Raw genomic sequence first — 23,311 nt, forward strand, 5'->3', positions numbered from 1 at the left:
TGGTCTCTGAGGAAATCAGCATGTATGTGGTATACTCAAACACACAGACACAGACACAGACAGACACACAGACACACACAATTTAAAATAAGAGAAAGAGAGGTACCTATAAAATGGGTAAAGACCACTTGTGTGTCTATGTTTCCAGAGATGACTGGCACATGGGTCAGTAAACTGAGAAGACCATCCTTGAACACCTGTGGTGCTGTCTGTGGGTGTGAGGTCTAGATGGAAAAAAAGTGGAAGGAGGAGAAAGCTCAATCTCACGTGCAAGCTCAATAATAATAATAATAATAATAATAATAACACTTCTCTTCCTTCTCCTCTTTGTCTTTCCCCTCCTCTGGGTATGTGTTTGTGTGTGTGCGTGTGCATGCATGTGTGTGTTCGTGTGTGTGCACACACAGGTGATTACATGTGCATTTAAGTTCAGGCGTGCTCCTGCCATGGCGTATATGTGGTGGTCAGAGCACAGCCTCAGGTGTCCATTATTGCCTTCTACCCTAGTAGAGGTTTGAGCTTTTGTTTTCCTCTTCTTCTTCCTCCTCCTCTTCCTTCTCCTCCTCCTGCTCTTCTTCTTCTTATTATTGTTGTTGCTGTTGTTGCTTTTTTCTAGACAGGGTTGCTCTGTGTGGCCCTGGCTGACCTGGAACTCACTCTGTAGACCAGGCTGGCCTCGAACTCAGAGATCCACCTGCCTCTGCCTCCTGAGTGCTGTTGCCACACCTGGCTAAGGCAGGTAGATTTAAAAAAATATATTTATTATTGGTGTTGTTGTTGTTGTAGGTGATGGTGGTGATGGTGATGGTGGTGGTGGTGGTGGTGGTGATGGTGATGGTGGTAATGGTGATGGTGGTGATGGTGGTAATGGTGATGGTGGTGATGGTGGTGATGGTGGTAATGGTGATGGTGGTGATGGTGGTGGTGGTAATGATGATGGTGGTGATGGTGGTAATGGTGATGGTGGTGATGGTGGTGGTGGTAATGGTGATGGTGGTGATGGTGGTGATGGTGATGGTGATGATGGTGATGGTGGTGATGGTGATGGTGGTGATGGTGGTGATGGTGATGGTGATGGTGGTGATGGTGATGGTGATGGTGGTGATGGTGGTGATGGTGATGGTGATGGTGGTGGTGGTAATGGTGATGGTGGTGATGGTGGTGATGGTGGTGGTGATGGTGGTGGTGATGGTGATGGTGGTGATGGTGGTGGTGGTGGTGGTGGTGATGGTGATGGTGGTGGTGATGGTGGTGGTGATGGTGATGGTGGTGATGGTGGTGGTGGTAATGGTGATGGTGGTGATGGTGGTGGTGGTGATGGTGGTGGTGGTGATGGTGGTGATGGTGATGGTGGTGATGGTGGTGGTGGTGGTGGTGGTGATGGTGATGGTGGTGATGGTGGTGGTGGTGGTGGTGATGGTGGTGATGGTGGTGGTGGTGGTGGTGGTATGTGTGTGATGCGTACATGGAAGGGCATGTGTGTGTTGGCCAAAGGACAGTCCTCCTACTGTAAGTTCCAGGACCGAACTCAGGCCACTGCCAGGCATATGTAGCAAATACTTTCATCTGCTGAGCCGTCTTGCTAGCTCAGCAAACTAAGATTTGAATTTCAATCCCTCCCCACTGAGGAGAGTCTCTCCATCTGTCCCACGGGTGTGTGGTTTGAAGGGGAGGTGTTATTTCTTCACACATCTTGATTTCCCTGGCTATAGAAGCTGGCCTGGAAGTAAATTCTTCAGTCAAACTAAACTCCTCACCCGTGTGGCTGTTAATCTGAGTCACCTTGAGATTTGTTGAACGGCTCTTTGTTCATGGCATTGAAGAAGTGGCCTTCCCACGCTTTTGGAGGCGGGTGTAGCCATGGTGAGATAGTAAAGCTAGCCAAGAGAGAAAGAGGGAGGGCTGGTGACACTCCAGTGGTCCTTCCTCTGGTGGTACAGTGCACCTTGGCCCTTTCTGGTGAGTTAATGAGTTCCCGTTTTCACAGAAGCTTCATCTGACTCCTTGTCTGTCATTTGCTTGCTGGTTAATCTTTATTGCCAACTTCGCCGTCTTGACCAACGGTCTGGGGGTGATGAGTAACAATGTATACTGGTGGGTCTGGCCTCAAAGCGCTGAGGCCAGAGGATTGTTAAGTTCAAAGAGTGAATTCAAGGGCAGCTCGGGGAACTTAGGGAGACCCTATGTCAAAACATAAGTTTAAACAAGGGAGCGGGTGGGGCTGAAGAGATGGCTCAGCAGTTAAGAGCACAAACTGCTCTTGCAGAGGATCAGAGTTCAACTTCCACTGGGCAGCTCACAACCCCTGCAACTCCAGGTCCAGGGGATCCAAAACCTTCTTCTGGCCTCTTTGGGCACCTGTAATCATACACTGCACACGGACATACATGTAACTGAACATCAAAATAAATGTTAGGAAAGAAGCAGAGAGCTGTTATCAGCTTGGAATGGAAGTGTCTCCATCACATTGGCCTGGAAATTGTCTGCAAAATATTATTTTTATCGATGTAAGAGGACCCAGCCCGCTCTGGGCAGGTGGGCCCAGGACTGGGTAAAAATGGTAGCTGAGGTCTGGAGCTCAAAGGCCAGACTCACAACTAAAAAGAAAGGTAGCTGAGCAATCCAGTAAGCAGTGTTCTCTGTTAGTTTTCTGCTTTGAGCTTCTGCCTGGAGTTCCTGCCTACTTATTCCCCTATGTATAGAAACTAAAATAAGCCCTTCCCCTCCCAAGCTGCTTTTGGCACTGTTTTATCACAACAGACAGAAAAGTGCGTTAGGACAGCTGGAGATACAGTTGAGTTGTTGGACATCAAAATTTAATTCCCAGTAACAAATATTATCACCACCACCACCACCACCAATCCACTTCTGGGTGCCTGTAAGGACATTTCCAGAGACCAAGAAGGCTCTGACATCTAATGAGACTTAGTTAATGGGCATTATGCTGACAATTAGCAACCAATGATTCCATTGTTAATTAACCATATCAATTTATTAATATTATAACATTATTTATCCGTCATCTCAACAATTCACTCGCCTTAGCTGCTCAAGAAAACAGTGGAGCTTATATCCATATGGGAGAAAAGAGACACTGTTCCTGGGCCAATGAGGTGGCGCCATGGGTAAGGGCACTGGACGCTAGGTCTAATGCCCTGAGTTTGATGGTAGGAACCCGTGGTGAAAAGGAAAGAGCCAACTCCTGCACACTATCCTCTGACTTCTTAGACTCATGCTGAGGCATGCCTGTACCCCTCCCCAAAGTAAGTAAACAAAAATTTAAAAAGAGACAATGACCACACACACACACACACACACACACACACACATCAAGTGAGATGGTTTCATACTGATGTTTTGAGAAAAAGCATGTAAAAACAAGTTTGCACATGATACTTGATAGCATTTCTGTTTTCTCAGGATAGATTCAAAGAGAAGGAAATTGCTTGGTCCCACAAATATTCATGGTCCTGCAGGGAATGGTGTTGGTAACCCTGAGATTCTAGAACCTGCAAATGGGCTCAGTTGGTGACGTCACAAGGCTTCCACCCAGGAGTTTTGAAAGAACTCAAGGTGAAAGTGTAGAATCATGAAACATAATAGTTTACAATTACCCAGAGGTAACGATGAATGTTTGGCTGGTTCCCAAAGAAACCTGAGTTCCTGAAGGGCACCCGGCAAAGCGAGCCTTCTGCTTCTGCCCATGCTGCGAAAACTGGTGGAAGCCATGCCCAAGGGAAGTGTTCCTGCTTTGTGTGGCTAGCACCTACACTGGCGGTTTCTGGGTGGTGTCCCGGGTAGGCAGCACTTTTCCTTCACGAGTTCTGGGAGGGGCGGTCTCTCCACAGAGCTGCTGAGTTTTGAGTTTATGATAAGTTATGCAGAAAAATCATGTGTTTAATTCTCCCACGATCATAGAGTCATGAAGTGGATTTTGTTGTTTGCTTTGATGCAGAGTCTCATGTTGTCCAGGCTGGCCTCGAAGTCACAATGCTATTCCAGCTTGTCCTCTGGTCTACACACACATGCACACACACATGCACACACGCACACAGGCAAACACTTGTGCCCAGACACACATACAAACCTACAAACACACAACACACAAACACAGGAAAAAAAATAAAAAAGGAAGACCATGGCATTCTTCACAGAGTTCCCATGGGATTCTTCCTTTTCCCTATGTGTGAGGAATTTAATATTGATGTGGGGCTTTGGTCCCGCTGTTTCTCAGCTGCTGATTGTGATTTTTACAGGTCTCCTCTGCTCTCTGAGCTGTCAGTCACAGGCTAGCCATTCACAGCAGCGTCCCCTCAGTTCTTGCCTGTAGCACACATCAAATGGCTGAGGAGAGGGAACCCATGCCACAGAGACACAAGTCGGCATTAGGCTATTGTCCAGGGAGCAGTATGGGACGCTGGGTCAGTATGGGACATTTGTAACACAGCTAATTAAGCCGACGGTCGTGACGCCATTGTAGAGTTGTGTAACTGGATGTGAGGGTCACAAACATTTGATAGCAGTAAAGGTTGCAAGTGTGCAACAACCGAAGATTAATTCAAAGTCCAACATGTAACGAAGCTGAGATGTTTCAGGAGACGCTTGCCCGTGTTGCAATTTTTTTTTTTTTTCTGCCGTGTCTCCTTCACTTCTGAAGCCAGGAGCTAAAATAAATCTTCCTCGTCCTGAGTTGTTTTGTCTGGTGTTTAGTCACGGCGTCGCACGAGTTAACTACTACACTGTGATTTCCCGTCAAGCTGCCTTTCTTATTTCTGTGGTTTCAGCTGGTGACGGTCGCTTCCATGTGTTAAGTTCTGGCCAGTGGCTGGGTCTCAGGGCTCATCTGGCCTTCGCAGAATGCTCTAGCGCAGGTCCCCAGGAATGGTCTGCACTCCCCTCCTAGATCAACCCCTTGGCTTTGGCTAGGTCCCTGAACTATAGGGCTGTCCCTGGGAGCCATCTGCCAGGCAATTCTGCAGAACGACAGGCTCTTTGCCACCTAACGAAGAGGAAGGGCGACAGGATGGAAAGAGCTTGAAGGTGAAGCCATCTCTCGGCCTTTGCCTCTTGTTGAGTGTGTGATTTATGCAAGCGGATGGAGCCCCCTGAGTCCCAGTTGCCGATCTGTAGAAAGGCATGACTTGGTGATAGTGATCCCGTCATGGGGACCACATGAGACGGCATATGTGGAAACTGCTTGTAACTGCAAAGCGCTTCTTCTCCTCCTCCTCCTCCTTTTCCTCCTTCACTTCCTCCTCCTCCTTTTCCTCTTCCTCCTTCTCCTCCTCCGCTTCCTCCTTTTCCTCCTTCACCTTCTCCTCCTCTTCCTCTTTCTCCTCTTCCTCCTTCTCCTCCTCTTCTTCCTCCTCATCCTTTTCCTCCTTCTCCTCCTCCTTCTCATCCTTTTCCTCCTTCTCCTCCTCCTCTTCCTTTTTGAGACAGAGTTTTTCTGTGTAATAGTCCTGGTTGCCCTAGACTCGCTTTATAGACCAGGAAGGCCTTGAACTCACAGAGATCCGTTTGCCTCTGCCTCCTGGGTTGTGGGATTAAAGACATGTGTGACCACACCAGGGTGCAAAGTGCTTTTTTATAGGTGTCAACGATCCCTCTGTCCTTTCCTCCCTTCTTCTCTTCCTTTTCCTTCTCCTCCAAATCTTCTTTTCCTCCCCTTCTCCTACCCTTTACTCTTTTTATTGTTTTTTAAGGGAGCGTCTCACTGCACACTCCTGGCTCTCACCTGCTGCACACCATACCCACTTCCCCTTGTTCTTTTTATTTTTTCTATGCTGGGCCTCCGTCCCAGTGTCATGTGCATGTTAGGTGGGTGCTCTGACCACTGGGCTTCACCTCTATTCCAGCATGCATCTCCTATTTTATTTTATATTGCATTTTGTTTGTATTTTGGAGGCAAGATCTAGCTGTGTCGTTCAGCCTGGCCTTGAACTCACTATGTAGATCACGTTCGATCCTTTTGCCTTCATCCCCAGAGTTCTGGGATCGTAGGCATGTGTCACTATTCTTTGTCTTTCTTTTTGGTACAGAGTCCCACGTAGCTCACTCTCACCCTGAACTGTCTATGCAGGCAAGGATATGCAGCCCTTTAACTTTTGATCTTCCTCCCTCCATTTTTCAAGATTGGGGATTACAAGTATGTGTAATCATACATGGCCAACATCCATCTTCCTCCTCCTTCACTTCCTCCTTCTCTTTCTTGAGACAGGGTCTCAAAGCCCACACTGGCATCACGTTTGCTATTCAGCCCAGCATGAGTCTGAAATTCTGACTCTCCTGCGTCCACCTCCCAAGTGCTAGGATTATAGGCATCCACTACCATGCCCTGGCATCACGTCACCGTTGTAGTGTGTGCGTGTGTGTGTGTGTGTGTGTGTGTGTGACTGAACCCTCTTGCCACTCCTCCCAGCCCTTTGAACATGGACTGGACTGTGCAGGCATGAGGTATCTCTGGGAAGGGCTGGCAGCTAGAGAAAGGGGCTCCATCGATGCAGAGCGAGGACTGTGGTTGCTTCCGGGTCACTCATGCCGCTCCTGGTAAGCCCTCACCCACGCTCTGCCAGTAAGCTACATAAACTCAGAGAGTTTACCCAGGACCTCAGCGGGCCGGGGCCTTCCCTTTGTCGTTGGGACCTTGGGGCAAGGGGCAGCCGTTGTTCACCCGCCCCCACCCAGGAAGGAATTTTAGCGACAGCCGTGTTACACCAGTTTCTTAAAAATCGTCCAGGAAGAGAGGAACACTTGCGCAGGCGTGCCGCCTCGCCAGGGCCCTGGAAGAAGAGAGGGTGCCTGACTGCAAAGGGTTTACGCTCAGGCAGAGACCGGCCAGATGGCCGCTTCGAGCTCCCTCCCTGCGCAAACACGGCTCACCCTGCCGAGCAAACAGGCCTCCGCACACCCCGAGGCTCCTCTGCCCCACTTCGGTGTGGTGTGGTCTGCAAACAAGGAGGGTAGGGCGCTGGGATCTTGGCTTTGGTGACTTGTTTCCTCTTGGGCCCCTGGAACAAGGTCATGAGTCTTGGCTCCCTTCTGCTTGTGTAAACAGAGTTAGTGGGCTCACGGGTGCAGTAACAGCCAGGCCCAGGGGCGCGGGGAGCCTGGGGCGCGGGGACGGCGATGGACACGGAAGGGCCGCGAGGGGCGGAGTCCGCCGGCCCCTCCGGGTTCTCACGCTTCGGGGGTCGGCTGTGCGGCTGTCCGCAATGAGAGCGGAGTCTTGCCTCCCGTGGGGGTGGGGCGGTGGGGGTTAGAGAGCGGAGACCTGTGTCCCCTGCTACCCCACCGGCGGTCAAACATTTCTGTAGCTTGGCAAGCACACGTCAGTCCTCCCTCCCTTCCCCTCGAGTTCAGTTCCCAGCGCTGACGCCGGGTGGCTCACCGCCCGCACCTCCAGTTACCCGGCCTTTAACACTGCGTGCTGGACTCCCGGGACCCTGCTCTCACGTGGGTGCTCCCACCACAGGCACACCTACATCCTTAAAAATATAAAATACCCCAAAGGGAAGGGTATTCTGATACATCACACAACATGACTGAAGTTTGAGCACAACTGCACCGAATGAAACGCGCCACTCAGAAAAGGAGAAAGACGGATTCTATTTATCTGTGTGCACAGAGGAGACACAGTCGCAGCGCGCTGGAGAGAGGGAAGACTGTGGTGTTACGTCACAGTCAAGACAGTGGCCCGTTCTAGGAGGGCGTTTATGCTAAATAAAGACTCATGTGACTTCCATCCTGACACACTCAGTCTTGATCGTTTAAAAGCAGATGGAGCATTAGACAGTAGTCATGATGTGTAGTTACTGAAATGTTCGCATCATTAAAGATCAGGATTTGAAGCTGACAGTGCCGTGCTCTGCGATTCTTCTTTTCTTTAAGATTCCAGTCCTGTTCTTTCCAATAGGGCAGCTGTTAGTCACACATGGCTACTGAGCACTTGAAATGTACAATCTGAATTGTGTGTGTGTGTGTGTGTGTGTGTGTGTGTCTGTTTGGCATGTTGGGGATGGAACCCAGGACATGAATCTCCCACATGCTAGGCAGGTGCTCTATCACTGAGCCACACCCCAGCCCCTCACTGGGGGATTCTAGGCAGGTGATCCACCTCAGTCCCAGAACTGGTTCCTACTACCTAGAGAATATTAGAGGAGCTTTCAAATCTCCTTATTTTGGCATGTGGACCCAGATCCTTGGCAGTAGTCAGACATTGTTTGTTAATGGGGAAGAACAAGTGAAAATCTCCCATGACCTGCAACAACAACCCATATCAGTATTGTACACGTTTGATCTTTTCTGTTCCATGACCCTCCTCTCACCTGAGACAGAGTTTCTCTGTGTAGCCCTGGCTGTCCTGGACTCACTTTGTAGACAAGGCTGGTCTTGAACTCACAGAGATCTGCCTGCCCTAGTGCAGGGATTACAGGTGTGGGTCACCACGTCCAGGTCTTTTCTGTTGTTTTTAAACAAGTTCTCAGGGCTGGAGAACTCAGTGGTTAAGGGAACTTACTGTTCTTCCAGAAGACCTGACTTTAACTCCTAGCAGCCAGATCAGGTAGTTCACAGATGCCTGTAATTCCGGTTCCAGCGGATCTGAAGCCCACTTCTGGCCTCCAAAAGGGACCTGTATGCATGTGATTTACACACACACACACACACACACACCTTAACTGTTATATATGCATACACACATACACACACACACACACATACCCTAACTGTTATATATGTACACACACACACACACCCTAACTGTTATATCTGTACACACACACACACACACACACACCCTAACTGTTATATATGCACACACACACACACACACACACACACACACGCCTAATAGGGTAGCCTGGAGTTCACTCTCTAGCCTAGGCTGGTCTTCCGTTCAGTCTTCCTCCTTCAGCCTCCCGAGAGCTAGATTGTAGGAGTGTACACACGCATTAGTATTGCATGAAGATTAGAGACACTTCGGTGGGCAGTGGTGGCACAGGACTTTAACCCAGGGCTCAGGAGGCAGAAGCAGGTGGATCTCTATGAGTTTAAGGCTAGCCTGGTCTACCGAGTGTGTTCTAGGACAGCCAGGGCTATACAGAGAAACCCTTCTCGCAAAACCGAAAGGAGATTATAGATGGTTCAAGCAGTATAGACCAAGAGCAAGCCCAAACTTGAATTCTCCTCTCTGGCCTCTATGTCTTCCATCTGTCTGTAATTTGTGGTGTGTGTCCCATCAGTTGGATGTGTCTGAAGTCTGTGTAACAAAGGGCTTTGCTGCACAGTGTGGGAAAGGAACGAGGAGTTACTTTCTTTCTACAGCAGTCTGTAACAGTCTTTTTACAAGGTGAGAAGTTACTGCATGATTCCCAACTGTTTCACAATAGCATCAAAACTACAAACGGTCGTTATCCATCTTTATATCCACATGTTGCTTTGAACATTTATGGGGTGTTTATTTTGTTTTAATGTTGCTTTCAGCAAATGATTACAACTCCCACCCCTGTCATTCTGGGTCAGGGACGTGAGAGAGTACCTAATTTAGGATTAAAGCTATGCACTTAGCTTAGGTTGTAAAAGCTGATTACGTGGGAAGTGCAAGGCACGGTAAGGTCGGTTACATTGTTCTCTTAAAGACAGCATAGACAGGCTGAACACACAGTAGGGCAAGCAGGCTTAGCATGTAGTTAGGAATGATCCCAAGGCGCATTATTAACTCTGCTGCAGGGACCAGCAAAAGTTTGAAGGCATGAGGGATTTTCAGAAAAAGATACTTCTACAGATAACACGCCCGGCGAATGAACTGGAACTTTAACCTCTAACAGGCAGGCAATGTGCTCCTCAGGCCTCCCTCCAGTCTCATCCGCCATTATTAGCTGTTAAGCATGGGAAGATGGTGTCCGAAAGGGGGACACGGCGGGTAAGCTCTGAAGATCACCATTGTGACTGTTGTTTGGAATCATGTATTGAGTACCTAAAAATCGGCCACTGACCACCCATAAACCCCGGACCTGGGATGTGGAGGTCGTAGGAGGACCTCAAGTTTAAGGTGATCCTTGGCTATACTGTGAGTTAGGGGCCAGCCTGGGCTTCCTGTCTCAAAAATACCACCCCTTCCCAAACAAACCAAACCCTATCAACCCCCCCAAACCCCAATAGGATAAAACCTCTCAAAACAAGACCGAAAAAGTCACCTTAAAAAATTCTGAAAAACAAATAAAACCCAACCCCAAAAACAGCAATGATAAGAAAAGCCGTAGAATTCTGCCTCCCTATCTCCTTTCTCCCTCTTCCCTTTTGTGCTTTTACTTTTTCTGACCTTGTAGATTGTGCCCAGGCTGCAGGGTCAGCTTCCCAGATCCCTGGAACCCAACCTCTAGGCAGGTTCTGAACCCCAGCCCGGGAGCCTCCCTCCGCCCCCCCTCCCAGGCCGTCTCTCCACAAGGCTCCTTTAAAGCAAAAGCACTGTTGCTGTGTCAACCTGCATCCGTCCCCAGTTCCTTGAAGGACATCGCTCATGCTCCAGTAAGTAAGCCCTGTTGTGTACAGTTTCTTCACTTCTGGCAGTGTCTGAAACTGACCAGATTTGTGCCCGAGCTGAGAGCCCCTTTCTGAGAAGCAAAGCCAAACTCCAAAGAAGACTCTCGGGCGAGCAGAGCTGCAGAGGAGACTGAGCCGAGCAGCTGGTTTATCCAGCAGGGCCTGGAACGGACACGCTGCAGTCTGGGCAGTGTGCTCCAGGCCCCCAGCTCTGGGAGCTGTCGCCCTCGCTGGAGTGGGCTTTGGTGATGCGGCCGCCTTTGAGTCATTTCCGCTCCAGTAAGTAACCCCTCACCCGTATTCCTGAAGTATCCACATTAAAACCCTTCAGTTCCCCAACTTGGACTTTGGTGGTCTCTGTACTTCGGCCTGTGCGCGCTCCTATATGTTTGGCCACCCCAAGGGGAGTTTCGTCACGCAACAAGGCCCCACTCAGCCTCATGCAATCAACTCTAGTTAAACTCAGAGAGTCATAAGTTAAAAGAAACTCTTGCTGGGGCGGGGGAGGGGGGAGAGACGGAAAAGAAATAGCCTAGAGACCTTTTAAATGTTTATTTCACAGCCTGTAAACCGGCTAAGCTTTAGGGAATCCACAGGAGGATCCATATTGCCACCTGGTGGTTAACATGTGAAACTGCAACTAAACCTACCTCTAGAAGGATGCGTGGGGCTTGAAGATGAGGAGTGTGCTAGGCTGCTGGAGGTATCCGTTATTTGCATTAGGGAGCATTCTGGGGTACAAGGACTTGTCTCCCAGCGGGGATGTTTTAGTTGCCTTTCCCATGGTTGTTGTGAAAAATACCCGGCAAAAGCAACGGAAGGAAAGTAGGGTTTCTTTTGGTTTCTTTTGGAGGTACAGTTTATCATGGTGGGAAGGCACGGCGGCAGGAGCTTGAGGGAGCTGGTCCTCTCGCACCCACAATCAAGAAGCGAAGGGGAAAGGAGGAGAAGGCGGGGGAAGAGGAGGAATGGGGGCGTGGGAAACAGGAATGCTGGTCTCTGCTCGCTTTGTCCTTTTGTTTAGCCAGGACCCGAGCCTAGGGCTCGTTAGTTAGGACCACTGGGTCCCTTCTCTATCTGCCAGCTCTTTTTTTTTTTAAATTTCCTTTAAAAAAATTGAAAATAGATTCTTTTCTCATACCCTACATCCTCACCACTGCTTTAGACTCTAGCGAGAGTCAAGGCCGTACCAGGGGTGCCAGCAATTACTGAAGGGGAGCCAGGTGGTGGCACTTGCTTTTAATCCAAGCTAGCTCTAGGACAGCCGGGAAACATAGATAAATCTCAATAAAACAAACAAACAAACAAAATTACCGGATGGGGCCTGGGCTGGAGCAGTGGTTCTCAACCCTCCTGATGCTCTGACCATTTAAATACAGCTCCTCACGTTGTGGTGTCCTCCAACCACAAAATTACTTCATTGCTACTTCACAACCACTTGCATTTGAACTTGGTTTTGTCCGGGGAAGACTCTGTGGGTGTTACTTATTCCTTTGGAGATGAACAGTGTGTGCTTAAACTCTGCCGTCCTCCTGCCTCTGCCTCTCGGGACTGCCGTTTCGCACCAGCTTGCCTGTCGTGCTAGTGGTGCTCAGTGCAGCAGGCCCCATGGGAGGTTCCACATTCGGTTCCTGCGACACCTTCGGCCTCCAAGTGTTCCCAATCAGTGCCGACTTCCCAGCCCACTCACCCAAGCCCTGTCCCTTCCCAACTGTCTCACCCCCAGCTGGTCAGGAACAATACTTTGATTTATAAGCTGTGGTAAGTAATACTTCATACCTCCTCTGAAGCCTGACTCCCTCCAGGAAGGTTTGTTTTGTTTTGTTTTGTTTTGTTTTTGACTTTTCAGGACAGGATTTTGTGTGTGTGTCTGTGTGTAGGGTTCATTGTCTTCTGGAACTCACTCTGCCGACCAGGCCGGCCTCTGCCTCCTGCCTCTGCCTTCCAGAGTGCTGGAATTAAAGGTGTGTGCCACCACTGCCTGTCCTTGTTGTTGTTGTTGTTGTTGTTGTTCTTCTTCTTCTTTTTGAGACAAGGCCTTACTACGCATGGTCCAGGCTGACCTCAAACTTGCAGCAATCTTCCTACAACAACCTTCCAAGTGCTGAGCTTACAGGCGAGTGCTACCCTGCCTGGTTATGAGGAAAACATGGAAGAACACAGGCGCAGGCAGGTGAAATGCAATCAAATGGCAGTGATGGTTCTGCCTTTGCGCTTTGCTGATGCAAGGATTGCAGTGGGTGACTCAGCTGAGAAAGTGGGCTGAAATAGTCTTGGGAAGGAGTCCAGGAAAATAAAAACCTGTTTCCTGATTCTTCTGGGTGTGCTCTGGAGAGAATGTGCCTCCTAAGTGTGTGTCCTAAGGCTATAATGACCTTTGGAAGGCTGAAAGTGGAGACTGGTGTCTCACAGTGTGAAAGGTTGCTAAGGAAACTGAGGCAGAAATGTTCGTTTGTGCAGATTTATTCTCTGTCTCTCTGCATCTGTCTCTCTCTGTGTTTGAGACCTGGTATTACTATGTAGCCTTGGCTCACCTGGAACTCACTGTGTAGATCAGTCTGGCCTCGAACTCTTGGGCTCTGGCAGATTTTTCAAATGTCACAGTCATCAGGGCTATGGCCATATCTGTGGCTACCAGAAGTGGTTTCCTGAATGATGTCCAAGGGGCTGAGTGGTCCAAGCCATGTGATATCCCAAGGTAAAGATGCTCAAGGTTTTAAAAACATAGTTGTGGTGACATTTTTTTTTTTAATTTTTAGGGGACCAGAAAGATGCTCAGGGGTTAAGAGCACTTGTTGCTCTTGCAGAGGATCCGGGTTCAGTTCCCAGGACCCACACAGTGATTCACAACCATTCATAATGACAGTTCTATGAGATCTGACACCATCCTCTGACCTCTGTGGGCACCAGAGATGCATGATGGTGCTTAGATAAAGATGCAGGCAAAATAACTATACACACAAAATAAAAATAAAAGTGAATAAATCTAGAAAGGTTCCTTAAAAAACTTAAGGAGACAGAATTGAGAGATAATGCAGGAGGGCACGAAGGGAGGGAGGAAAATAGGGGAGAGAGAGTGAGAGCAAGCTCAAGAGAGACAGACACACACACACACACAGAGAGACAGAGAAAATACATGTGCATGTTTCAGAAGTGGCTTCTCTCCTTCTGCCTGTGGGTCCTGGGGATTGAACTCAGGTCCTAAGGCTTTACAGCGAGTACCTTTGCCTGCCAAGCCACGGTGATGCTTAGTTTTGACTGCAAAGCTGGAGTCACCCAGGAAGATTAGGTTGGCCTGTGAGCATCTCTGTGGCAGACATCCTTCACTGTGGTGTTACCTGAGGAGAGCAGACCTGCTCTCTCTGGGTGGCACCATCCCCTAGGCGGGGACCTTGGGCTGTATAAGTGTAGAGCAGGGGCTGGGCACTTGTAGGCACACATGCATTCATTTTCTCCTTGTTCTTGGCTGTGGATGTGGCTAGTTGCTTCAAGTTCCTGCATTGGCTTCTCCACAGTGGTGGACGACAACTGTTGTTTAGTAATTCCTGTCACGATTGCAAGCTTCCATCTTGGGAGGAGGCTTGTTAGGACGTAGCATGTTTAAAGGGAGGTGAAGCAACAGGATGATCTAAGGCAGTGGTTCTGAACCTTCTTAAAGCTGTTACCCATAAGTACAGTTCCTCATGTTATGCAATGTTATTTTGGGTGCTGTTTCACAACCATATTTTTGATTCTGTTATGAATCATAATGTAAATATATGATATGCAGTATATCTGATACATAACCCCTGTCAAAGAGTCATTTGAACCCTAAAAGGGTCACGGCCCACAGGTTGGGAACCACTGGTTTAAGGGGATGTGAAACATTCCATTCTGCAGGGGAGCTCATTAAGCTCAGGAAGTAAACAGCTTAATAGCTTCAGGAAGTCACTGAAACTGACCAAATTCACTAGGTCCCACCTTCTCCAAGCATGGATGGGCAATGAAGACTGCCAAGAGACAGTCTCAGACAAGCCGAACTTCCTGGAAGAAGCATAGACCAGCCTGGCCGCCAGGAAGAGGCTCAGACGAGCTGAGCTTACTGCAAACAACACTCTCTAGACTACTGAGCTGCCGGCAGGTTGGGTAGTGGGTCCCAGGTGTCCAGCTTTATGAGCCGTCGTCACCTATGCTGTGGTGGACTGTAGTACTGAAATTGACTTTGGGTCATTTCTGTTTTTGGGAATAAGCTTTTACCCATATTCTCCACAAGCTGGACTTGGGTGGTATTCTTTTTGTTATGCCTAGATCACGAGACCCACAAGAGACCACCAGGATTACGAGTCTGATGCAAACGCAAGAGAACATTTTTATTAGAAGCTCGAGCCTGGGTTGCAATCCTTCCTGACACAGCAGGTTGGGAGAGCGACAGGGAGACAGGGTTTTTAAAGGGAAGAACCGCAAGCAGGGACCTCCAAGCTTTGGTGTTACATGATTGGACAAAAGGTGAAGGAATGAAATGCACTTTGACCTAGTTGGTTGACAGCATCTGGCCAAACCACAGAGAGGAACAGCTTGCCAAGAAGAACACTGCGACCTTGGGAACAACTTACGTTTTCTTTACAGACCCTGTCTTTATCAGTCTGCCTCAGTTGCTGTGTCTAGCTGCAAGCTGATGAGAACAGTCTTTTTTTTTTTTTCTCTCTCTCAGATCTTAAGACTGGGAACCAAGGTACTCCAGGGACAAGCTAACCTTGGATGGAGTCTGAGAAACAACACAGAGTTAGTTCCGCTAATTCAACCCCTTCACTTTGATCTGTAGTTGGTTCCCTAACTGGGTAGCAGATGTTTGTTCATGTCTTCCCGAGAATAGAGTCACACAACAGAGACCTGCAAGTGTAAGTCTGATACACCCTTTTCTCTCTTAAAGCTGCCTTCGTCAGGACATTTTCTCACATCACCAGAAATATTAGGACAGCATCTTTGTGTGCATATGAAAACATCCACGTGAATCAAATATGCGGGGCAGGATGCATGATCAAGTCACGTCACTTTGATAACATCTCAGGGTTTAGAATGCCTTTCTGTGCTGTGCTAGAATAATTGTGAAGGTTTACGGATTAATCAATGAGGGGTTTTACAAGGCAAGGTGCTTTGACACCGAGAGTGGACTCAGTGCTTGGCATCCAAGTCGTCCGGCCCCGCGCCTGTTCCTCGGGTTCTTGCTGGCTGCTGTACAGCTGCCCATGGCAGACCTCGTTGGTGCCGCTGACTTCTGAAGTTCATGTCAGGCAGAGAAGGTAATTTACTGAGGCAGAGCCACTACTTGGCTTTCAGCTTTTGCTCTCTTTGTCTCATCCCACTGCACTGAGAGCGATTGGGACGCCCCATTGTGTTCTATGTGGCAGAAGTAGGGGTCTCTGTCCTGTGGGGGGACTTCCACCTCCACCCAGGAGAGGTAAGTGCCATTTCCATTGGGAAAAACTCCTTGTCCTGGACCCGATGCCATCATCTTGCTGGCCCGGTTCCAGCGCAGACTAATTCTTTGTGGGTAGAAGTCATAGGCCAGGCATCTGAATATCCTCTTTCTTCCTGGGGCTGCATGGCTGGTGATTGTCACAGTCGGTGGAGCTGTGGGTAAAGTGCGGACATTGAGGGCTTAAGGCAGGCTTCTTGCTGCCATGTCTCTTTTATTCCTAACTCCCTGGATGACCATCCAGTGTGAATCCCCCAAGAGACCTTTGTGAAGTTCAGTAAGGGCTGGGGCTTCCCAAAAGCTTCCCTGCCGGGTTATATGGATGTCCACAGCTTCTTCCTCACTCCCTTTCTCATCTTACAGTGTGTTGACATCTAATGGAGACAGGGCTGGGGAGCCAGCTCGGTGGGTAAGGGGCTTTCTGCATAAGCATGATGCTCTCCAGAACACATATAAACGTTGGCTGCAGTCACGCATGTCTCTATTGCCAGAGCTCATAGATGGTGATGGGTAACAGAGACAGGGAGATTTCTGGAAGATGGCAGGCAGGCCAGCCTGGTGTCTCAAACAGGGTAGAAGGTCAAAAACTGAGGCTGTCTTCTGATCTCCACCCATACGTGTACACCCTCATACATATACACACACATATACATCATACATATACACACAGTTAACCCAACAGAGAGACTGTGTAGCCCAGGCTGGCCTTGAACTTGTGATATTCCTGCCCAGAGTGCTGGGGTCACTGGCATGTACCATAGCAAGTGTCTTGAGTGTGCTTTATAGCTTATTCCCCTGCCACTAGAATCTCAGCCCAGCTCCTTAGTTCTGTCCCTATCTCTGTCCATCAAGCCTTTCCCTGTTTTACATAGTCTTTCTCCCTGTTCTCCAGTGAAAGTCTCCGTGTGTGTGGCACTTGGTTCTGCTCCCGCATGTTCATTCTTCCTAGCCAGATGTTTTATACACCTACTTTTTCTCTATAAACAAGACAAGAGGCATCACTGTATCAAGGAGTTGGGAACCTGAAATACGGATTTTGAGGGCCTGCTGAAGCCTCCGTGCTTTCTCTCTCTCTTTGTCCCTCCCACCTGTTTTTGAGACAGGGTTTAGCTGGCCTGGTACTTGTCATGTAGGGTGGCCTTGAACTCATGACAGTCCTCCAGCCTCAGCCTTCTGGGTGCTGGGCGCATGTGCTGCAAAGTGAGGGTTATTTAGGAAACTTGGCTACTGAGCCAGTTTTGTTTCTGACTTTTGTGTGTGTGTGTGTATATGTGTGTGTGTGTGTGTGTGTGGTGAGAATTGAATCCAGACTCCTGTAAATGCTAGACACTGCTCTACCACTGAGCCACACCCCAGCCCCTCACTGGGGGATTCTAGGCAGGAGCTCTACCACTGAGCCACACCCCAGCCCCTCACTGGGGGAATTCTAGGCAGGGGCTCTACCACTGAGCCACACCCCAGCCCCCCACTGGGGTATTCTAGGCAGGTGCTCTACTATATCCCCAGCTCTTCCAATCTAAAGTTTTGATGAACTTTTGGCTCTCACATCATGGGTTCAGAAGGAATGAATCCTAGTATATGAAACCTGGGGGATTAAGGGACTAATAGGGTTTGACGGGGCAACGTGTCATGATCCTCTACACCTGAGATTATCTTGGTTTTTAGCTCAGTGTTTGGAGCAGATCCTGAAAGCTGTGCGTACCTTTTCGGTCCAGGTGAGATCTGCTGTAGTTCAGGTACCTCTTCAGCATTGCTGGGCACTCCTCCTCCAGGTATGCCTTGGCTCGCTGTGTGTAAACTTTTTCTTCCTCCCACTTCAGCTTGGTGTTTGAAGCTGCTGGGTCTAAGGGGATCCAGGCCGGGATTTCTCTGTTGAATTCGATGAAATCCTCCCCGTCGTAGGCGTACCTCCAGAATGCTCCACTGCTTCGGTTGTTCGAGATCTCACAACCGAACATTCCCTGAAAGGTGTGAGACCCTGAAGCCTCCCCCACCCCACAGGGAGTCAGTCAGATGGATGCCAACTCCAGCTGAGTGACTTTCATTCCTGCATGCTTGATATATCTAAACACTCAAGTCTTTGTCTTGGCAAATGGGTTGTGTGGAGAGCTGCTTGTTTGGCAAGCTGCTTTGTTATTGAGTATTCATCAAAAAACATGTTTCATGTTTCACCCTGGCCTTCACCTTGAAAATAGCAGGAAGTTTTGCAAAGTTCCCTTAACTTGTTTCTGTGATTTTGAACCATTTCTGCTTTAAGAGAAGTAATCTAAGGAAACAAGTTTGACTGCTCCATGAACCCCTTCCTAGTACTGATGTGCCTTGTTTTGCCTATAAAAAGGAGCTGTGGAATAAACGGGGCTGCTACAGTTTTTACTGACAGTCCTCTCAAGCTGATCCCTATGTCTTGCTTTATTTCTTTCAATCCTCACTTCCCGCTCAGTACTCTTTGACTTTGCCAGCGTGTTGCGGCAGGGTTGCTAGCCAGGCACACAGCAGAGGAAGAAACTACTTGGCTGGTTGTTTCAGGCCACTCTGAGAGGAAACACATACCTTATAGTTGGAGAATTTCATAAATTATGGACAGATTACAAGTCTGTTTCTGTCTAACAGGGTCTCAGGTAATAACCTCATATACTCTAGGTATCAAGGATGACTTTGAACTCCTGACTCTGCTGTCTTCATCTTCCTAATTCTGGGATTATGGGTGTGTGAAACCATACCTAGTTTTATGCGGTGCTGGGAACTGAACCCAGGACCTTGTGTGTGCTAGGCAAGCACTCAGATTTCAAGTGTTTTTGAATCTTCTCTTCTAATGAACTTATATGTTTAAAGGATGGTGAGTCCTTCAGAATTAAACACCCTGGACTCCTATGTCCAAGCTAAATCTAAATGGGAATTATTCATGGTTTGTTTGTTCATTTCTTTCTTTTTTCTTTCTCTCTTTCTTGCTTCTTTCCTTCTTTCCTTCCTTCCTTCCTTCCTTTTTTTCTTTTTTCGGTTTTTCGAGACAGGGTTTCTCTGTGTAGCCTTGGCTGTCCTGGACTCACTTTGTAGACCAGGCTGTCCTCAAACTCACAGCGATCCTCCTGCCCCGGCCTCCCTGAGGGCTGGGATTGCAGGCATGCGCCTGGTTTATTCCTGGTTTCGTATGGATTATAGGAATTTCCACTGGTTGGTTCTGTGTTGCTTTCAAAGCATTATTCTATACATAATTAGATTATTTCCCTCCTTTCAGTGGTTAGTATCGTATTCATTTGTTTGTTTATTTTTGAGACAGGGTCTCACTTTGTAAGATGGGGGATCTCAGGCTGGCTTGGATCTCATCACGTAGCTCATGCTGCCACAAACAGCAATTTCCCTGCTTCAGCCTTCTGGATGCTGGAATCACTGATAAGCCACCATCCTCACTGTTTCCTCCAACATTAGAGCCTGAACCCCTTCCCCCTGAACAACGGCTCTTACACAGAGTGACCTACAGGTAGGTCTGTGTACAACAGCAGGTGTTTACCCAGCCTGAGTGGCGCTGTTGGCACAGGCTCTAAACGCTGTTAAACTGTCTGGGTTTAAATCCCAGCTCTCTCCCTGGCCCTCCCACCTGCCTTGTTGAATGAACTATGAAATATAGTTAACTTTAAGTGAAACACTTAAAAAAAAAAACCCTGAAATGACAAGAGTGATGATCTTTGGAGATGTTATTTCGATCATTAAATGTGTTCATACCTGAGCCGGGCACAGAGTAAATGTGCAGTAAATGCAAGTAACTTTTTTGTATTGTTTCTTTGTTTTTCGACAGGTTTTCTCTGTGTAACCTTGGCTGTCCTGAACTCACTCTGTAGGCCAGGCCGTCATCAAACTCACAGATATCTACCGCCTTTGCCTCCCAGAGTGCTGGGACTACAGGCGTGCGCCACCATGCCCAGCTAATGTAAGTTACTTTTAATTTCTTTTTCTTTTTTTATTAATTGTAATTGTGGTGTGTGTGTGTGTGTGTGTGTGTGTGTGTCTAGTTTCATCCTGTGGATTCCTTTCCACTCATGCTCACCAGGCTGCCTCAGGTAAGACCCTTCAATTCCTTGGTCTAGAAGAGCTCACTGACCTGCACTGTCCTTGTAATAGTCCATGATGTCTTTCAGGGTCATGAGGAAGATCTCCTCCCTGGCCCTCTGAAGGTGGCTCTCCTTCTCCCAGTCCTCCATTCCTTCCACCTGGCTCCACGCTCCCACAGGCTCTGCCTTCCCGCTGTTGCTGTTGTAGTGGAAGAAGGCCTGGTCATTGAGAAACGCGGTGGCTTGAAACCTGGGGCTGCCTTTGCTGGGCCTGGACAGCCCAGTGTAGAGGAAGATCAGAGAATACGTCCCTGCAGAAGAGGAGAAGGTTCTGTGGGGTGGGGTTATGCACAGGGGGCCCACTGTGGAGCTGCAGAGCCTCAGGAGGGAGGACCTGACCTGGAGCACCTTCCTTTCCTGCCTTGCTGCCAACCTCACACCATGGGAGGTCCATTCATGCCAAGGGGCTATGCTTGAACTCAGGGTGACGTGGCAGAGTCTACCCTGTATCCCTCTGCTCTGCATATGAAATTGTGTGTGTGTTTGGTGTATGTGTTCTTGTGGGTGTGAGCACATGTGCAGGCTGTAGAGGTAAGAGGTCAAGTTGAGGTGTCTTCATCATTCTCTACCTTATTTTTTAATTATATTTTTGTGTGTGCATGTGTATGTTTGTGTATATGTGTGTATGTGTGTGTGCAACTTGTGTATGCACGTGCATGCACGTGCTACTGTGTGTGGCAGGTAGAGGACAACCAGCTTGTAAGAGCTGGCTCTCTCCACCATGTCTCAGAGACCTTTGGGTCTCAGGGATCAAACTTAGTTAACAGGCTGGTTTGTGAGTACCATTACTCTGAGCCATCTCTCTGGTCTGTCGGCCACATTAATTTTTTTATTTTTGAGAAATCTATCTATCTGTCTTTACTGGCTGGTTTTCTGTGTGAACCTGACACAGGCTGGAGTCATCAGAGAGGAAGGAGCTCAGTAGAGGAAATGACTCTGTGAGCCCCAGCTGTAAGGCACTTTCTCAATTAGTGATCAGTGGGGGAGGGCCCAGCCCATTGCGGTGGTCCATCCCTGGGCCGGTGTTCCTGGGTTCTGTAAGAAAGGAAGGTGCCTTGTGAGGCAAGCCAGCAAGTGGCATGGCCTCTGCATCCGCCCCTGCCTTGTTCCAGGTTCCTGCCTTGTTTTGTTCTGACCTGACTTCCTCCAGTGATGGACTCACACTCCAAGAGTGTGAGCTGATAAGCCCTTTCCTCCCCAAAGTGCTTTCGGTCAGATGTTTTCATTGCAGCAATAGAAACCCTGATCAAGACACCATCACTCTTTTTATTTGTCATATATCCGCCTATCTTCCCATCACTTGTCTTTATCTTTCCATCCATCCGTCCATCCGTCCGTCCATCCGTCCATCCATCTGTGGATCTGTTTTACTAGTTCTGTTTCTCTAGAGGCCTATTACCAAGGCAGATTTTTGGTATAGAATATACTTAACATTTAAAAAATATGTTTATTTTAAAAATTATATATGTGCATGTGTTTCCCGTGCGTGTATGTGTGTGCAGTGCCCAAAGAGGCCAGAGGAGGCTGTCAGATCCCCTGGCGCTAGAGGTACAGGCATTTATAAGCACGTGGATGCTAGGAACCAATCACAGGTCCTCTTTGAGAGCAACAAGTGTTCTTAACCACCAAACTGTCTCTCCAGCCCCTTTAGAATAAACTTAACATTCTAAATACAAAGCTTTATTAGAGAACAGGCGTAAGTAGGGAACCTCTTGTGAACATTTTTAAGCTGGCATAGCTTGGAACTCGTCACCCCAAATTTTGTGTGCAGTCACTAGCTTCATTCCCTGCATTGGCACTGCCTGTGGCCCTCCCTGGCTCCTCCCGGCACTGCCTGTGGCCTTCCCTGGCTCCCCCTGGCACTGCCTGTGGCCCTCCCTCACTCCCCCCTGGCACTGCCTGTGGCTCCCCCTGGTACTGCCTGTGGCCCTCCCTGGCTCCCCTGGTACTGCCTGTGGCCCTCCCTGGCTCCCCTGGTACTGCCTGTGGCCCTTCCTGGCTCCCCCCGGCACTGCCTGTGGCCCTTCCTGGCTTCTCACTCACTTTGGAGGAAGGGCCTGGTTTCCTCCGAGCGTCTTCTAACCTCTGTATTTTCCCCTGGGATCCATTCTGTTTCCCCCAGAGTCAGACAACTGTGTCCAGCCCATGGAAGAAAGGGGGGGTGGAGAGTGGAGCAAACTCTGTGTGCCCCTCATTCAGTTCTGCTGTCTGACTCCACTGTAAGAATAACGTACCTTCCAGCCACCTGCCACTTACCATACAGACCTCCGCCCCACTGGCGATACCAACGCCTTTGCAAAATTGCCAGTTAACTTAGCTCATCCTTCTAGCACCAGCGGGAAGTCACTGGACTTGTGTTAAGTAAGACTTTAAAGAACATGAGTCTGAGGGCTGGCAGTGTAGCTCAGTAAACAGAGTGCTTGCTGCGCATGCGTGAAACCTACACTAAAGGCAGATTAAAATAGACAAACCCAGTATATAGTGTATGCTCGCCTTGAGCTTTTCAAGCTCCAGCCTCCAGCTCCCTTGAGCTGAGATTACAGGCATGAGATACTTGGTTTAAGCAGTGCCGAGGGACTGAACCCAAGGTTTCACATCTGCAGAGCAGGCACCCTGTCAACTGAGCCATACCGCCAGCCTGAATAATCATGTTCTTTAGGGTCTTTTTTAACACAAGTCCAGTGACTTCCCAAACGCTCCCAGAAGGGTGAGCTAAATGAACTGGCAGCTTTGCAGACCCATTACTACTGGACGAACAGGAACCCCAGGTACATGAGGCCCAGAATTCTGTTTTCTGCCTTCCCTTTGTTTCTTTCCCAATCTCTCTTTGTTTTGCCCACTCACCAGTCTCCTGAAGGACTGTAGGACCCAGAAGGAGGGGCAAGGACAGCAGGACAGGTACCATCGCTACTAGTGCCTGGGCAGACAGTCTCCACTGGAAACACAGCTCTTTCCCTGAGGCCTGGCATCCTGCCTGGGGGAGGTGACTCCACAGCCAATGAGAGAGCTTAAAGGAATTCCTATCCCGACAGGAAGGGAAACAAGCCACTGGGCACAGGTGTGGTCACAGGGCTTACATGCAGGAGCTGCCAGCTGGAGAAAGCCAGTCTAGGACAGAGGGCCAGCGTGTCCCTCTGGAAGGACTCAGTGGCTGGAGGCCTGTACAGGAGGCCGTAGATGCTCTCATAACTGTGACATTCCTACCCGT

The 23,311-nt window shown here is 48.8% G+C and overlaps 1 protein-coding gene across 1 annotated transcript; it reads right to left on the reverse strand.

Moving 5' to 3' along the window:
* Positions 1 to 14,867: 14,867 nt before the first annotated feature.
* Positions 14,868 to 23,107, reverse strand: Azgp1 (alpha-2-glycoprotein 1, zinc-binding). The gene is made up of 4 exons (XM_021661814.2): positions 22,948 to 23,107; positions 20,094 to 20,354; positions 17,700 to 17,975; positions 14,868 to 16,152 (listed from the first exon to the last, which is right to left on the reverse strand). The coding sequence occupies exons 1-4, from the start codon at positions 23,006 to 23,008 to the stop codon at positions 15,827 to 15,829; spliced, it is 924 nt and encodes a 307-aa protein (XP_021517489.1). The 5' UTR covers positions 23,009 to 23,107; the 3' UTR covers positions 14,868 to 15,826.
* Positions 23,108 to 23,311: the final 204 nt, after the last annotated feature.

The sequence above is a fragment of the Meriones unguiculatus genome, chromosome 15, assembly GCF_030254825.1.
Source record: "Meriones unguiculatus strain TT.TT164.6M chromosome 15, Bangor_MerUng_6.1, whole genome shotgun sequence".
In the NCBI taxonomy this organism is placed as follows: Eukaryota; Metazoa; Chordata; class Mammalia; order Rodentia; family Muridae; genus Meriones; species Meriones unguiculatus.

Excerpts from the sequence above, each read along its gene's own strand:
- Azgp1 (XM_021661814.2), bottom strand. The coding sequence starts at position 23,008 with ATGGTACCTGTCCTGCTGTCCTTGCCCCTCCTTCTGGGTCCTACAGTC. Across the intron at positions 20,355-22,947 it reads TACAGTCCTTCAGGAGACTG|GGACGTATTCTCTGATCTTC; the intron begins GTGAGTGGGCAA and ends CCTCTTCTGCAG. Across the intron at positions 17,976-20,093 it reads CTATTACAAGGACAGTGCAG|GGTCTCACACCTTTCAGGGA; the intron begins GTCAGTGAGCTC and ends GGGAGGCTTCAG.